Source organism: Megalopta genalis, chromosome 3 (assembly GCF_051020955.1).
Source record: "Megalopta genalis isolate 19385.01 chromosome 3, iyMegGena1_principal, whole genome shotgun sequence".
NCBI lineage: Eukaryota > Metazoa > Arthropoda > Insecta > Hymenoptera > Halictidae > Megalopta > Megalopta genalis.
Window position 1 is genome coordinate 11630172 of NC_135015.1, and position 13561 is coordinate 11643732.

The window sequence follows — 13561 nt, forward strand, 5'->3', positions numbered from 1 at the left end:
GATTGTTGATTTTACAAAGAAAAATTCTGATTTATAAATAAATATTATCAAAATAGCTTAAATCCATCGTTACAATTTCATGAAGAAAAACCATTTACTAATTTATTATAAAACTATTATAGAACAATTAAATATAATTGAATAACTTTTGTTATAAATTAAATATTTTGCATTTCACTCGGTATGAAATTATTGTTAAATTATTTTAGATTCGCTCCAAAAAATAAAATGAAAATGTTATGCTAGAAAAGAGATTAATTGAATGTGTTCAGTGAAAAGTAAATACTGAATAAAATTTAAACAATTGTCGATAATAAATATTTCTAACGAGAACGATGCTTTTAATATGAAGGAACTGATGTCACAAAACAGTAACGACGTTTATCATCTTAGAGCGGAAAGAATAAATATACTCGGCAGTTTTGCGAACAAAATTTACGAAGTTTACGTGCAATAACCCAATAGAAGGGAATATTCAAACGAAAACGATAAAAGTTAACAACAAACTTCTTCACCAAAAAATTCTGAACGATAAATATTACACGAGTACTACTTGAAACTTAAGTGTACTATAATACACACCACTTAAACATTGTCACTACAAATGTTATAATTTCGTAGTTATTTATTACTTACACACATTTTGCACTGATATCGTAATATCAACGGTACGACATTTAAGGTAAGTGATCATTAGTTTTGTAGATAATATCAATCTCTACGTAATTTCGTTAAATTTTTGTCATATTGTTTAACCCCTTGAATTGGAACAATGAATTTTATACGAAATAATCGATTGGAAAGTTTCGTTTTCGGGAAATTCGTGTTTGAACGATGTTTGGTTAATTCGCCTGTGCAAAACTTGCATAATCTACCTTTTATGAGCATAGACGCGAGCGAAACTGATTAAAAGCATCCGAACGCTTCCTTATTTTTGATAAATATCATTTTAATAACATATGAGAAGTTCTACAGCGATTTCCGTCATATCTGTATGCATAAACTACTTAACTAATGTGCAGTAACAAATTTGTTTGGAATATGATTCGGTTTCTAAGCTATAGATTTCTTTCTTTGATAATTTTAATACTACGTCGATGTTTATCAATTCTTAACTGTTTTAATTGTTAAATGTTAATTTCTATTACGTAATAATTACAGATAAAAAGACTTCCACAATGGTATGTATCAAAATTTGAATGTTGACTTTCTCGAAAACGAAGCATCACATTGTAGTTAAAACCTGTGTAATTAACAGTTTTAGAAAGAAACTAAAATCTTTTCTACAAAAACTGCAGAAACCGTACCGTGCAAGAAATAAATATCGTCACCATGATACACAATGTCGTCATATTATAAGCTATATTTTATGACCACCAATAATTTGCCTTTGCATTTCTTTCCACGTTATAAAATAGTTTGAAATAGGATTACACGATTTCTATAAACCTACATGGTGTCACGAATGCGTGACAGAGGATTATTACACGAATTAACAAGTTACGTAAACTACATTTGATACACTGGACTCGTTTTGTCGAGTTTCCGAATGGAACTGATACACTCCACAGAAATCTCAAATTATAATTCACGAAATCTTCAACTGTTCTACACGGAATCCAAATTAATATTAGAAAATTGTTAATAACCCGAGGTTTTCCAGATAAAGTATTACAAGCTGTTTTTCTCAAATGATACGAAACTTAAACAGAGTAACTAAACAACTATAAGAGAAACCGGAGTAATATATAAGATTTAATATTAAAATATTAAGATTATTCTTTAAATAATTTTTTAATAAATTATAGATGATGTAACCTCACCCTTAAATTACTGTTTCATACTTCACCTACTCGCTTTCATCATAACACGCATAAAATCTACAATATAACAATAGCAAAAATTGTTTAAAGTTATTGCAAAAGCTATTCGACCCAAAAGGTTAACATAACATTCTATCGAAAGAAATTCCTCATCAAATATTCATTCCGTCCCACCCATTGAATTTAAAGCAAACTAAAATCGATAGTTTCTCGGAAAGAGCTACGACAGAGCTAAAAAAGTGCTATATTTATCGGAAGAACAGCTCATAACACTTTACAGCGGCGATCTCCGCAGGATAAAATCGCATCGCACTATTTCGAACTACGGAGATGGAATAAAAATTACGCGAGTCGCGTTTGCGGCGTGCTGGGAACGGTAAACGGTGTCGGGAATTTTTCCTTTATATCTTTTGATATCATCAAAGAGATTGATGCGCGACAATTTCGATGAACGGTACGTGTTCGGCGAGTCTGTTCGGTTTCAAACGATCACGGGGATGGTCCGGCTCAAGGGGTTAAAGGGAGAAAGAGAGATCCTGGAGACGGAGGCAAATTACCGATTTGAACGACTTCAAACAACGGCGTGGTTTCATTGATATATCTGGCCACAACAGCTTTAGTTGGAGCTCCTAGCGGTAATAACACAATAGCCTTGTCCATTCGCACACTAATGACCGAATTATTATCGGGAACAGTTCGATCGTGATACGTGACAACAATCAGACTAATATACACTTCGAAACTATGTTAAGAAACATGTATAACCCGTGCAACTGCTACGAAACGACTCACCTTCGTCCTCACGTCCTGAATAGGCCCAGCAGTGGAAAATAATAAGATTAGTTGAACCCGTAACAATATCGAGCGAGCAATATACATCTACTAACTGACGCGTGACACTCTCGCCCGCACAGGAAACTACCCTCATAATACATCCCTGACGAAAAGTATTCTATCAGTGTGTCTATTACCATAACTGGACTGTAGTTATTGCGACTACTGTCACAACAATTTTCCTCGTCAATTCCAGGAAACGTTTATTTACAGAAATTAAATAGAAAAATCTCCTTTTTTTATCATTTCAACTGTATGTTTCATCTATTCATTTTTGTCATGTGTACACATAACGCACAATCTAATTACGACTATCTATGTATTTAACCCTAGAACAACCTAAATAACTACTAAAACATTGTGATTATATGTTATATAACCTGTAATATGTAATGACGCGAAGATATATAATTATAATATATATTATGATAATAGTAATTCATATATAATTATATATGTATATTATGTATATTTTTTATACATATTATTATAATATTATGTATACATCTGATATATTACAACGCAACCCTACAATGTTACTTATGCCGAAAAACAAAAGGATGTGTCGTACTAGGGTTAATAATACTTTCACTATATATATAATGATAGAAACACGAAGAAAATTTCTCTTTCGGTTTCCAAAAGAAATGTTTCGAACAATTGTGAAGCTTCTATAAAAATGTTACATTTTAAACGAGTGGAAGACTTGTCGAGTTAATAATCCTATAAACTACGTTCAGTTACTGGGTCATGGTTGTTGTCGCACAACGAGGAAGCGGATCTAGTAATAACGGTGATCATTATGTAAATGCTAATTTATTCGATTCTTTTTAGTCGCTGAACGTTCGTCGTTTCTCACAGTATTATTGCGGATTTTTAAGAGATTTTCGATAAAGTAGACTTAGATCGAACACCCAGTATAAATACAGCAAAGCGTAACACAAAGTTGATTTGTGTCGGTGCAAAGGCAGGAAATGATTGTGCCCCGGGAAGGCGAGAATTTCTACGTGGTAAGTATGTAATAATTTTGTAATGTGGCTGTCGTGTGACGAATAGTATAGTTATCCAGTTAACTCGAACCCTTGCGTGCGAGAATGAGCGTGCAAGGGCAGCAACTCGTCACGAATACTGCCATAATCATCGAGTTCGCGACTTTTCGAACCTATCGAGCCTGGGAACTACGATTTGCTAAATATGATTGTCGCATAAATTCTCCACTACGAACTTAACCCATTTTATCATTCCATTCAGAAATCCTGGTCTACCTTAATGTTCCAGATAAAAAATAAATTCTATGAAAATACGCTAAAGTATACTGACTTATGTTACATTGTAAAATAACTGTAAATCTGAAATTTCTATAACTTCTATTGAATATTTGGCAATCTCGTTTATACTGTAAACATACTAAAAAATATTTTGGAAAATTTCTCATTGCAAATTGACATCATTGACGACTTTTGATAAAAAAACAAGCCAACGTAGGTTTTACGACGTTGATGTAATGGTTACTCTTTCATCATCTATCACACTAACCGGCTGACCTCAGCGTCTGGCGTTATCTTAATTATTATGGAGACTTTCCTGTCCAATACACAAACATACTAATGATTCAGCTTCTTCGCGGGGGCTAATACATTAAAAATGCATATTTCAGTTTTCGAAACTATCCAAACTTTCAGATCGATCGAATTGATTACGTGTCTTCTACGTCTTTTTTAATCAGTTTTAATTTCAAATGATGAAACTTAGAAACATTTTATTTACCAACGTTTTTGTTGAATATATTGTTATGGATTAGATAATTTACAAGTCATTGAATAAATTAAAAGACACCTGTAAAAAATTTAAAACCTGTATAATCGAGTAATTGAATGAATACGGAGTTGAATGGTAAAAGAAGTGACACTAATCTAGTTGTGTCAATTTGTTACATATAGAATTATGTTAAACTGCTTTCTCACTAAATCATTAATATGTTTGTCGCTGGTGGCATTGGACATGTTTTTTTATCATTTGCATATACTATATCTATTGGTCGATTGAAAATAATGAATGGAACATTAAAAGCTTCTAATTAACTCTATAAAATTGACACATAGTAATCAGAGTAGCTCACACTCGAACTGGAAACATGAATCAGTGTTTTAGCATTGAAAAGTGAACTGTTTGTTCAGTCCTTTATTAAAATTGGTAAGATATTCAATAGCAAACGCTAGCATAAAATAAAGAAAAATTTTAATGCGTAGAATCAGAAGGGTCTTTACCTCGCTAATTGTCAAATGCACGATAAACATTTTCCCTTCGTAGTTGATCTTCTGAACCTCCGGCCAGCGGAAATGATGTGTTTTTCGAAATCCTTGAAACGTTAGAATGCCACAGTGATTAATAGCAAGGTAGAGCTGTACACCTTTCTGGTCCTGCAAACACAAAAAGGAAAACAATAGTTCAATGAACGGGCAGATAAAAAAATCATAGTCTTAACAAGGTTCAATAAATATTGCTGTCTACTACGTTTCTATAAATAAACACGTTGATTCATATGATTAACTGGTCTATAAGCACGGGTTTCAATTTTATAACTACAAGCAATCAGATTTGACTAACAGATGCAGCTTACGCGTGTCGAAGTAATTGTAGTATGCATTCTCGTGAAGTAATATCCTTCCAGTTATAAACATATCAAAATTTATTTACGACTATCGCAATCCTTTTTTAATGTTTCAAATATTTATACATTTTATAAATGCACACAATTAATTATGACTCGTTAAGAAAAAGGATATTAACTCTTCTCCAAGTTTTAAAAAGAAAATTTTATTGAGGATTCTCGAAATATGTAAGAAAAATAATAGAAAGATATTGTTGTTGCAAAGTAATTTTTTTAATGATTGTAAAATGCACGAAAGATATATAGTCATTCAAAAACACATTTATCTGTTTATACAGAGTGAGCCAGAATTCGTAGTACAACCGAGCAGAGGGTGATTCTATAGGAAAAAATAAGAAACGAATTTGGTATAACATTTTTTCATCCGGGACTTCGTTTTCGAAAAAATCGACTTTAAAATCTGTTCAACTTTATAAAAGATTTAGTTATCGTCTATTCTTCTACCGCAGGTGCCTGTCCAAGATAGGGTAAAATCTAAACTAAATGCTTTATAAAGATGAACAAACTTTAAAGTTGATTTTCTCTAAAATAAAGCCCGGGATAAAAAAATGTTATACCAAATTTTTTTCTTATTTTTTTTTCACATAGAATCATCCACTGCTCGGTTGTACTAGGAATTGCGGAAAGTAAAAGGCTTTCACTAATTTCGAAATAGTATTGAATGCAAATAAATTTAATTACTTGAATTCAAATATATTGGAATATGAATTTCATTTAACGTAACAAACACAGTTGCAGATTTATTAGGAAAATTATACAGATAAAATTATACAGATTTATTATGGACTTGAAGACAATCCGCTGTGTGCCATGGCTTTTAATATTCAAGACTATGCAAGTTTAGCAGCTAATCCTACATTTACAAGAACGTTTTGTCACCACATCGAAAACCGCATGAGTCCTCCGCAGCGAATTCTACTTCAACGGACTGCGCTTGCCACGATGTTTACTGAGGTTGGTTAAACAAATAGTTACCGCTCGACGCTACGTAGGATTTATGTCGCAAGTCAAGGATTTATAATTTCAAAGAGACTTTGAGGATACTCGCCTAATGTTTCTGTCTTTGATATTAAGGGTCTCATACACCTAAGGCACGAGAAACCAGGGTAAAGTTTAACAATCTTTTCCCAAAAACAATTATCTTTCATCTTATAGTTGTTATATACATGTTAAGCTGCGTAAATAAATAAAATTGAAGATGTGGCAGCGAATTCCATGAGACAATTTTGAGCGTTTCGTCCATTTTTATATTTATGAAAAATAACTGTGATGTTTAAGAAGAAAATTTCACTATGTATCATTTTAACTGAATCAATTCCTATTAGTTGATTGCAGATCTTCAGTTAAATGGAGAATTTGTTTTTTTTTTAACCACATCAATAAATTGGAAATAATGTGTATTCATACTTTTAAATTCATTTAAAATAATTCTTTGGCATAAATGCATAAAATCCACAGTCTACCAATTAGTATTCAAGAAAATATTGGTTAATGAATTTGTAAATTCAATTTTCAACGAATATATTTGTTGTAAGTTGTGCCATCAAAAGTTATCCATTGAGGTATGCCTTAATCGTCATTTAATATGCAGTAATAAATCAAAGTTTGTTACAATGTTCACATATTCGTGAACGAGCTTAATACTGACTAAAATATGTTAGTTTCCTTTATAACGAAAGTCGTGGTAAAAATGAAATAGATGGCACGATCGCTTCCAAATAGTTCATGAGATAAAGGATTAAACAAGACTTACCTTAACGGGATGCGGATCAACAGCGTACGTATCCAACTGAGAGGCTAACCTAAGGAAGTGAGTTACTGCTTGTTCTGGCGTGAATCCTTTTAACTGTGTTTGATGCAGCTCCATAGCTTTCTCCTCGATAGTCTCCGTCTGTTTGAGCAGCAGTTTGTGCGCGGAAATATAATTTCCCTCGTGAATCTCGGGATCATAATCTCCCAGTTCACCTGAAATGAGAAACAAGAAAACATTAATTAATTTACTCATCGAATTTTTACATAAACTATCCTCAAGTATCCTACAAACTATTACTCGCATCTAGGTAGTACAGCTCTTCGATCAAGTTCTTTTGAAAAACAACTATAGTGTTGTTAAATTCAGCAAAAATAATGTCCATCAGAGGTTGCAAACCTTCATTCTTAACAAGACTGCGGATTTTATACGTTTATTTAAAGGATATTATTACATTAATTTCCTCTTATTGCAATTATTAAATAAGCAAAGTTATTTTTCATCAAACTTATGTATCTCACAATTAATGCAATCAATTTTTATTTTGCATAAAGATCCGTAGTCTAGTCATTACTTAGAAAATTCATTTAAAATTTATTTAACTTTTGCTTCTACTATTGCTGTATTCAGGAATATTATAGACACTTGTGAATTAACAAAATGAGATATAGAATAATTTTTAAATAATTTACATTTGAAATATCTGCAAAAGAAATATATAAAGACTTTGCATGATCGATCCTATCATGACACATGGACTCTTGCAACCTTTTCTACAGACGGTTTGATATCCACGATAACAAAGTTACTAGACGCTGTACAATATTTACTGACATCCAGGAATATTTGTATAAATAATACAGGTGGTAAGGCAGAGCGGTATACCCTGTGATTTAGGTATGATTGTTTGAAAAAGAAACACGGCTTACTTTGCACAATGCACGCCGCCAGCAGCGATGCTTCACCTGGACTGCAGCACAGTCGTCCATGAAGAAGGTCCCTTTTGAGCTGCTGATAAATCTGATACCTGGATATTTCTTCGTGTAGCCTCAGAGGATCCGGCGGATAATATTTTACACGAAAGGTGAACAGGATCGGGTCCATATCTGAAACAGAACCATCAAGAGACTGTAATAGTAACGTGATCCCCAAATTCCTTCAACTATCAACTATAATACGGAATTTTTGTAGTTATTATTTAAATCAATGGAACGTTCAACAATTAATTTTTCCAAGGTGTTGTTCACCATTTTATATCCAAGTATTTTCCTCTCGCAATTCTTACCGAAATAAACATCGCTATGTTTACTCATCTATGAGAATAGTACAACGTGTCTCTACAGTCTGAAAGTTTCATGTGACATCGACCCACAATGAACGACTATAGAATAGAAATTGCAATCGAAGCCTTGGTCACAGCTGTTCATTGTTACATGCAATCGAATTCACGTTCACTTTGATCCATTATGCGCAGAACGCAAACGTAAGCAAAAATTTTTATTATATTATTTTATGGAGGATCAGCATTCATGCGAGACAATTGTTTCGGATCATGCGTGATAAGGTAATGTTGTTCACGAATGCGACGTTATTACGTTTGCTTAGCATGCACTGGACATTAAACCGTAGTGGGTGTGACTACAAAGGGGATGATACGAAAAGTAGGTATGATAATATTACGTAAAAGACTCTGATTGCAAATGATTTGAAATTTCCACGTCAATTTGTTTTCTTCCGTAATGAATTTTCTTTCACTGGATGTTCAAAGACAGAAATTACTTGTGCGAAAATTCCACGCAGGACATTTATACTACGCAGTATTTATACTACGACATTATATCACGTCGAAAATACTATGCGATTAAAACTATACATAGAAAAGTTTGAAGGAGTATATAAAAAAATGAAAATATAAACTAACCTTTTACTTGCTTAATTGCCGTTTTAGCCAGGTCTAGCCAATGCTGGAACAGAACAGATCGACATAAAGTAGAACATTTAAACACAATTCAGTTGAATATTAATTGTTACCAAACTGTAGAGAGATTTATACAAAATGAAATTTTTGCCACAAATGCATAAAATCCATTTTGCGTACCATTTACAATTTGATTTTAACTACCAATTTCTAATATCAACTTCTTAAATAATCAAACGTTATTTATGAACCAAAACAAACTTACTCTCTGTCTGCAGTGATCCACGTATCGAAGTCCGAAATAATCCGTTTCCTTGATCTTAAGTTGATTGCATACATATTCGAGGATGTATTTCCCCTTGTCCTGAGGCTGTAATAGAAATATAACTGCAGTGAGTTCTCTTAAGATGCTCGTGAGTTCGAGGAGTTATTGATCAACTTAAAAAGGTAAACTGTACAACTGTGTATGATATGACAAAGTATCTCTATCAAATCGGTCGACAAGATACGTAAACAGCATCCATAAAACATGGAATCGATAAGTCCTCAAGCAAAAAAGATCAAGAATTGAGATTGCAGGAATCCTGCGGTCTAAAAATTCTTATCAAACCACTGAAGGAGTCCTAGGGTTAAAATCTCAGTGGAACAAAACCTTCGAGACACTAAGCATGTCGATACTAAAACGTGTATATCTACTTTTGATAAAAATATTTTCAATTGAAAACTACAATTTCAAAAGAAACTGGTTTCATATTAAGCACCTGTGCTCTATAACACTCAACGATACTAAGGTCAAGGTCTGCCACGGACAAAGCCACCAACGAACCAGTCAAAATGTGGATTTATAATACCTGAAACGGGACAGCGTGGATACGTATTCAGAGTGTCACAGCATAGAATAATAAATGTCTACGTACATATGCCACCGTATTTGTACTAAACAGTTCCGTATTGCACGCTATGTATGCAACTCCGCTGAACCGTGAGTGATTATATGCTTGTCAAAAGTAGCCAGTCCAATAGTTTATCAACAAATATCCCGCAGCAGGCATTAAAGCCTCGAATTCACGGTTTAGCAGCGATGCGTCGCGCACAATGTGGATTCGTCCTGTTCCGATAATCCATATTGCGACGACACTGTTTGCGCATTTGCTTTTAAATCTAGCAGCCTAATCGCTAGATTTAGAATCGTGATAAAATCGCTTTGAATAAAGTCCCTTCGCGTAACCACTTACGCTAAAATTAACCGCGTAAACATGCTCCGCGTAAACGTTGCTTCGAAATATTTCGCAATTCCGGGAAAATTACCAAATCGAAAAATCTGTACTGGCCTCTTAATCCTCACCATTGTCGTCAACGTTATAAGAACTTTCTTGATTAAAACGATTTCTTCGAAGAGAAGGGAAATTTGTGTTTACCGTGTACTTGGATTTATGTTTAAGTATCGCTGACGGGGGGGCGGAACTTTATGTCGACTTAAAAGAACAGGAAAACAGCCATCCTTAACAATGATTTATACTTAGTAACATCTTCATCGACTTTTCAATGGCAGTAACAATTTCAACAATAAATAACAATTTCAGAAGGAGTTGTTAATAGTATTGATCCAAGTAATTCGTTGAATGATGAATATCGCGAAGTGCCAGGTAAGGTAATAAATTCGGTTTTACGACGAATTTCGCTTCTACGTGCTTCGGTACATGTATTTTCGAAATATTAATACTCTATTTAAACCTTCCATATAAACCAAGAATCCTCTATTTGCACAACACGACACGATTTCACGTTGACAGTCTATTCTTAGATATGCAAATTCTCGTTTGTAATTGAAATTGGGCGTTGAAAGTACAATTTCAGGGGTCGCCAACATCGGGAGACTAGGTTGAATACTTGCTGCGAAAAACTGACAATATAAAGAAACACGTAAAAATTCAACGAGTATGATTTCACCGAGAAATGGACTTGTCCGGTTTCCGCGGAAACCGGAAAAACCTTCAATTAGGAAATATGAATGCAGCGTTGTCGTGTCAACGATAACGCCCATTGATAAGCCAGTATGGAGCGCGTGAATACATTTTTTGTGACGTTATGTGCTCGAACGAAATCTCCGTACAGCAGCAAGGATTCCGAATCGAAACACTCGACGTAAGACTGATATACGAGCAGTCGACTTACTCGATTCGAGTTTCCCTCGGTTGTTCAAGCATCCGGGCTGCGATTTCCTACTGATAATCTACAATGTGTCGTCGCGAACGTCGCACGGCGATCGAAAATCCCTGGAGCGTGGCAAAAATTCATTTACTACGATTGCGAAAGGTCGCAACTGCTTTTTTTTATTATCATAATGTACAGATGGAACTCGATGTACTTTAATTGTAAATAGAAGGGATGAATAATTAGCGTTAAAATTTCGGATCTGTTTATTTTGTTTAACTCTTAAAATAAAGTACTTACTGCATTGAATAATATCTATACAATAAACCTTGGAAAGGTGAAAGAATTGTACACAAAAATAACAAAAAATGGAACAGGTTATATTATTCAATAGCATATATGTATATTGCAGTTGTTGTTCAATGTTACATTATAATCTAGGATCATACTATTTCAATGTCGTCGTAAAAATTACTGAAAATAATGTTTCCGTACAAAACTTTTGCCACGTTTGGGGATTTTCTACAACAGTGGCGTCGCCAAGGTCCCGTTCAGCATTTCTCAGCACACGCAGACGGAAAAATAAGCGTGTCGGCCGAGACGCGCGCGAAACTGTGCGCGCGTAATTTAGTTAATAAAAATGATGCATCTCGGGGAACGCAGTCGTAAGAGGCAATAAAAGCCGGCGTACGACGCAAGTAACATATCGATTCGGCGTTGGACACCCCGAAGAATGATATAAAAAGAACATTCTTGGCGAAAGCAGACGCAACTTTTAACGTGACGAGTGACTTGAATGCCAACTTACCATAGCTGCAATAATGCTACAACACAGTCGAAGACTATAACCTCGTAATAGTGCATAATAATGTACACGGTCGCGTTTAACGGAACGAACATCCGTCGCTCGTCCCTAAAATTCCGGGGTTTCTTATGTACTTATTTTCGATCACCCTGATAGATCACGAATAAACTACTTCTGCACAATTCACTGCTCAAAGATGACATTTCATTAAATTAAGTAATTACATAATACAATGCGAATCGTCGTGTGGATCCTCAGGTGCTTAATTATTCGTGGTCCATCAAGGTAATCAAAATGTGCACATTTATTGGCGACCCGCATTAAGTATCTTTTCAGCTGCATTAAGCAATGTTTCTACTTTCATTTTATTTATTGTTATTTCTTTCGTGATTTCAACCGGAAAATTCTTTGCTACATGACTAGTTCTACGTTTTTTTAACTCTGACGTACATCGTGAAACATGTGCAATCGAGTATTTTAGTTTGATTATTCGAAAAAAGTGGCATTTATCAGATTTTTTTATGGAACGATTATGGAACGATGTACTTCTTTGTTTAGATAGCACTTAACGAACTGGATAACATTTGCTCGAATTTTTTTGATCCCTCCTGTCCTATTTCAGTTAGAAAAAATGGAGTCAATGTTTGCTGTACCTCCAGAGAAAGCTGACACTTTATTTGTCTTGCCCTGCACAGTTTAATAACTTTTATTGAGAGCGATGTGTTCCAATTGGAAATATCTGTGGTCGTCGCTTAAAGTCATGATCACCAATTATTCGTATTTCTACCTTTTCAAATTGTATTATTTTCTTCATCCTATTGAATTTAACCTTTTCCTCACAAATACATAAATCCTACATTCCACTAGCTCAATTAATGCATAAACTGAATTTTTTTACAACTGTGACATTCGACATTTTTCCTTATAGCTACAGATATAAAAATGTGTTAAATAATATAAAACGACCGTAAACATCACCCATAATTTATCTTTTCGTGAGGAAATTCAGAAAACATCGATTTACTGGCAAAGTTGCGCATATTTTATTCGAATAACGAATGTAGAATTTAGTCGAAATATTATTTGAATAAAATTTTATTCGGAACATTGGTTGTATAAAATGTTATTCAAAAAATGTATTCGAAGGACATATTCGAAATGTTATTCGAAATGTTGTTCGACTAAAATTTTATACGAATAATCGTCAACGCCAGAAAGCATAGGTTGTTTTCAACCTCGAAATTCCCGACGAAGCAGAGTAGTCATTTTTTGCATGAATATTGTCTTCCTATCTCTGTTCAGCATGATCGCCAGCTTCCTGTTTATAAAGTAATTGCTACTGTATAAGTAATATAATCGCAACGTCACTGTACCAAGTCACGGAGATCATGGACAAACCATCTGCACGTGTTTCCTATTTGCGATCGCTTGTACACAAACCACTCGCAAGCGATAATTTACGTTCTTTTTTAGCAATCACTCTATAGATTACTGGTCTAGGAGCGTCTCGCTATCGCGGTTTTATAAGAAGCCTCAAGTTTATGTTCATTCTAGAACTACGGTCGTTGATAGATCACAGGTAGTGATCAAATTTGCCATTTTATTG

General features: G+C 34.1%; 1 protein-coding gene across 11 annotated transcripts in view; it reads right to left on the reverse strand.

Annotated features, from left to right (window-relative positions):
• Frmd5 (FERM domain containing) overlaps positions 1–13561 on the reverse strand; it is a 48985-nt gene that overhangs the window by 25764 nt on the left and 9660 nt on the right. For 9 of the 11 annotated variants that reach the window (XR_013032943.1, XR_004492601.2, XR_013032941.1 and 6 more), the window contains exons 2-7: positions 9262–9366; positions 9000–9042; positions 8008–8184; positions 7082–7293; positions 4925–5077; positions 2616–2630 (exon numbers count right to left, since the gene is read on the reverse strand). Coding sequence is in view for 4 of the 11 variants with exons in the window: in XM_033486233.2 (XP_033342124.1) it covers positions 2616–2630; positions 4925–5077; positions 7082–7293; positions 8008–8184; positions 9000–9042; positions 9262–9366 (705 nt within the window). In the remaining 7 variants the exon portion in view is untranslated. Of the gene's footprint in view, positions 1–2615; positions 2631–4924; positions 5078–7081; positions 7294–8007; positions 8185–8999; positions 9043–9261; positions 9384–13561 lie in introns of all 11 variants that reach the window. The other 2 variants (XM_076520055.1, XM_033486232.2) reach the window with 2 other exon arrangements.